Source organism: Lolium rigidum, chromosome 7 (genome assembly GCF_022539505.1).
Source record: "Lolium rigidum isolate FL_2022 chromosome 7, APGP_CSIRO_Lrig_0.1, whole genome shotgun sequence".
Lineage (NCBI taxonomy): Eukaryota > Viridiplantae > Streptophyta > Magnoliopsida > Poales > Poaceae > Lolium > Lolium rigidum.
The window spans coordinates 24,846,695-24,851,180 of record NC_061514.1 but is presented as its reverse complement, the minus strand read 5'-3'; the positions used below and the strand labels follow the sequence as shown (position 1 = coordinate 24,851,180).

Below are 4,486 nucleotides of genomic sequence, written 5' to 3'. Positions count from 1 at the left end.
TATACAAGTTTTATAGACTGGTAGAAATTGTACAGAAATTAGCACTTTCCTGAACAGAAGCACATGTTTCTTTTATGGCATGATACATGAAAATACGGTACAACTTGTTACTACTGTCCTGAATCTTGCTTTTTTACTCATGACGTTTCATTTGTTTTCTGCACCCGTGTACATGTATATTTTCAACAGGAGCGTTAATTTTAGTCTTGTTAAAATTATAAAATGAGAGTGTCGTTTCTATTGTGTACTTCAGTGTATGCGCTAACTAATAAAGAAGCTTTGCACACTCATGACAATCTGTGTGATAATCGTATGTGGGAAATCTTAATGTTCAGGTTTATCCGTCCTCCTCCGTCGAAGCAGGCTGGCTCAGCTCCTCCCTGCCCTCCGATGCGGCCCATGGTGAGACCTCTCATCCCTGCATCTTCAGATAGTGGGTTCGGCTAGTGGATTTCTGTTCATGTTCAGAACCTTGCGTGTATATCAGAGGTGCTGGTTTTTTCACTAGTTGTACAGATACAAACTAGCAACTGGCCTAATGGTTGAATGCGCTAGAAAGAATAGGAACAGCTATGGATATGAAAAATAGATGTGATGCCAATGGACGATTTAGATTGTCTAGGCAAACATCTAGGAAGGGGAAGCGTCTTGATATTTTTTGTTCATTAGGATGCTAGTATTGGCTTAAATCCTGTCTCTCTCCCTTAGTCTGAATTTCTCGTTTCCGTGTCGCTTGTTTGACACTGTCAGTTTCATCAGACAAGTTAGGAGTTAGTCGTTTTTCCTGTTTTGCTAGCTAACTCTCAGGTTGTTTGTAGACTGTATATCATGCTGCTTTTTTCTCCTGACTATATGAACTTGATTGGTGCATCTCTTTTCACCCCTAGCCTCTACACTTTCTCTGGCTTTCACCTATTCTTGCATATTTTTGTATGCAACACTTGTGATCACTTAACTAATAATACTACCTCTGTCTATAAATAGATGTCTTAGATTTGTCAAATACTAGATGTATCTAGTAACTAAATAGTGTCTAGATACATCAAAATTTAACAAACTAAAGGCATCTATTTATGGACGGAGGGAGTAGTAATATCTAGCCTTACCATAATGTGCTAGTTGTGCAATCCACGTCTGTAGTTTTTAGTTCTGAAAGAGCCCTTCAACTTTCCATCAGTAAAAGTGCATCATAGACAGTTCCAAGTTCATTAATATGCAATTGACATATGCACCTGCCGTCTGTGCATGTGCCAATATTAGGATATTCACTTGAATTCATGTAGTCTGGAGAAAAAAGCAGCATGATATACAGACTACAAACAACCTGAGAGCTAGCTAGGAAGACAATAGACAAAGAAAGCGCTGAGGCGTTTGCCAACAGCCTTATTCTCGGTTTCTTTTTCAAAGAGGCTAGTAGCTGCGCTAGAGCAATTTGTGTATAGGTTGTTCACTTGAATTCGAATATCGCATCTTGAATTATATGGCAGTCATATAATATGGCAGTCATATATCTTGGGTACAAAGGGTACTTGTGTATTTTTATTAGCTCAGTGATTTAAGTTTCGTGTGCGGTGCAGAGTGACAAAAGAGAGCAGTGACTGAGATTTGTGGAGTCCAGTCCACTAAATTCTTATGCTTCGAAGGAGACATATGGCTTTAAAAACACCATGCTTTTAAAATATGGTTAGTGTTCACATCTTTTTTGTCACAACTTGCAAACTTTCTAATGTTTTTCCCTAAGCTGTGGCCCATAAACAAATGAAGCAAATTGTAGGTTTCAATCTCAGGTTACAGTCTCTGGTTTTAAGTTGAGATTGTGTGTGGTACCAAACTGAAACAATTATTTCTTATTCCAAAGATGTTAGTAGTATTATAATACCTTGTTCATCTATCCATGAAGGATATGTTAGGCTTTATTTACAGTTGAGGTGAATGGATGTTAAGCCTGCTTAATCTTAAACATATATTATCTTGTAACCAAAATTAAATAGCAACATATCTGTTTAATCTTTTCTGGTGGCAATTACTGGTTCTGCTTTGTTCATGTAGAGCAACAAATCTCTGAATATTGTTTGCCTATGTGTCCATAATTGTTGTATGCATACTTGCATTATTGGAAGCTTTACTCTGTTTTTTTGTCAGGATAAGTTACTGGAAGTGCTGGGACTGGAAGTATACCTGCATCTTTTTTGTGAGGAACATTATCTTTTTGGTGAGGATCATTGTCTTTTTTTTGGAGCAGTACAGTTCAGGTCCTGTAAGTTAGATGCTTGGACTCCATGCACGGGGTTAAAGATCCTGTAATTAGATTCTGTAATTTAGATGCTACATGGAAATGTTCGTTCTAGACCATGTTGACACCATGTTGCTTGCAAATGTTGCAATGAGACCATGTTGACACAATGTTGCTTGCAAATATTGGTCGCATCATGTAATTTAGATGCCTGGTTATAATTTTAATGCATGATCATGTCGCTGTGTTGGATCAAAATGCCAAGCAATATAAAGGTACTATGATTATTGCCTTGTTTTGAATTTGGCAATTTTGAAAAATGCCTGCAAAGAATTAATGGCAGTCCTCAATAGTGCCTACAAACATAATTAAAAACATTGTTGAAAACAGCCTCCAAATGTAATAGAAGGCATCTTTCAAAAGTGCCGGCAAAAATATTACGAAGGCATCTTCAAAAGTGCCGGCAAAAATATTCGAAGGCATCTTCAAAAGTGCCGGCAAAAATATTCGAAGGCATCTTCAAAAGTGCCGGTAAAAAGATTCAACGGCATCTTTTAAAAATGCCGCTAAAAAGATTTCGCGGCATCTTTCAAAAGTGCCGAAAATAGTAACTAGTGGCATTTCTGGAAGTGCCTGAAAAGACAATTAATGGCATTTTCTGAAAAGTCGTAAATGACCTCACCATTTGGATTAAATACTGGCATTTTTTCTGCCTCTAAAAACTATTGCCGGCACTTTTGGTAGAATTAGCGGCACTTTTAAGTGCCGGCAATCTGTGTACCTAGCGTAGGTGATGAAGAATACACGTATCTTCGACAGAATTGTGAATGACCTTGAGGTCAATCACAAAGTACGTCGCGCGATTGAGGTCTAAGAGATAATATAGCGGCTGCGTCACAATCAGCGCGCATGTGCGTGTGCGCCGGTGACGTGCCCGGCCTGGTTTCCAGCCAAGCGCACAAATCCAGCTACACACCTTGTCATTGGTGCACTCATCACTAATTAAGCCACATAGGACTAGGCAGGAGAATTTCGTGATCAGAGATTTAATTCTTGGTCCCTTCAGAATAACACTTTGAGCTAACAGCTAGTTTGATATCCGATGGAGACGTTCTGTACCTCTCAAAGCACAAGCAAAAAACGATCGCCTGTTGCCTGGTTCCATCGGAAAAATCGAAAGAAAGCTTTGGAGTAACTAAACCGACACTCTTGCTTATGAACATATAGCTAGCTACTCAAATGGAGCAGTAATAACGAAGCCTTAGTCACGAGCTTCAGAGATATACACTTAACGCTTACTCCATATTAGTCCTTTTCTCCCATAAATTCCCTTCCACTCCAAGCTAGACTCGAACCAACCAAGTTGCTAACGAACAAGAAAAGCAATCGAAGCTTCAGACCTTGGGTAATATTCATTTCTCTACTAACCGACCATCCGTTCCGCCGAGAAGAACGACAATTGACTAATTGAGTCAAAAGAGGAGAAAGAAACTTAGTACAAAACGAAGCAAGAATCTACCGACATGAAGAATCAATTTCCTCTAGACACTTGGACCAACCGAACGAACTCGAAATCATTCAGACGTCAACGTTGCAGGCCGCCGCCTGCTGGAACCGGAAGTACTCGGTGCCGCCGCCGGTGGTGGCGCCGTAGCTGCCCTTCCCCTCGTTCACCCTGATGAGCGCGGGGCAGTTCACCTCCAGATGGTAATGCCCGGAGATCCAGCTGGTGCCCACCTTCCACCTGACCAGCCCCTCGACGCGGATGTCGATGAGCACGTACCCGGCGGTCTCGTCCTGGGCCAGCGAGACGGCGAGCTCGGGCGACAGCTCGACGTTGTCCATGGACCTCAAATACGGCGACCACACGGACTGGTCGCGGTGGCCCTGGTACTCGACGGGGAGCCGGGTGGGCACGGTGATGGGCGCGCCCTTGTACTGCGCGTACACGTCGGCGGAGTCGTAGTAGACGCCGACACGGGCGTTGGGGTTGCGCGCCGCCACGGTGGCCTGCATGGTGGTGAAGAGGTACGCGGAGGCGGGGGGCGTGACGTTGAGGCAGAGCACGGCGAGGTCCTGCAGGTAGAACTGGGGCTTGTGGGGGTGCAGGACGAGGTAGACGATCAGGATGACGAAGAGGGCGAAGAGGACGAAGGCGATCGCCGCCGTGCGGAGCTTGCGGTACAGCTTCTCGCGGTGGCACTGGCAGGCGGAGCTGACGCCCTTGTGGCCTCCGCAGTCCTTGATCGTCAT

The 4,486-nt window shown here is 43.2% G+C and overlaps 1 protein-coding gene across 1 annotated transcript; it reads right to left on the bottom strand.

Moving 5' to 3' along the window:
* Positions 1-3,714: 3,714 nt before the first annotated feature.
* On the bottom strand, positions 3,715-4,486 carry LOC124669887 (NDR1/HIN1-like protein 1). Its single transcript, XM_047206421.1, has one exon. It carries the CDS (start codon positions 4,484-4,486, stop codon positions 3,812-3,814), a length of 675 nt encoding a protein of 224 aa, XP_047062377.1. The 3' UTR covers positions 3,715-3,811.

Excerpts from the sequence above, each read along its gene's own strand:
- LOC124669887 (XM_047206421.1), bottom strand. The coding sequence starts at position 4,486 with ATGACGATCAAGGACTGCGGAGGCCACAAGGGCGTCAGCTCCGCCTGC.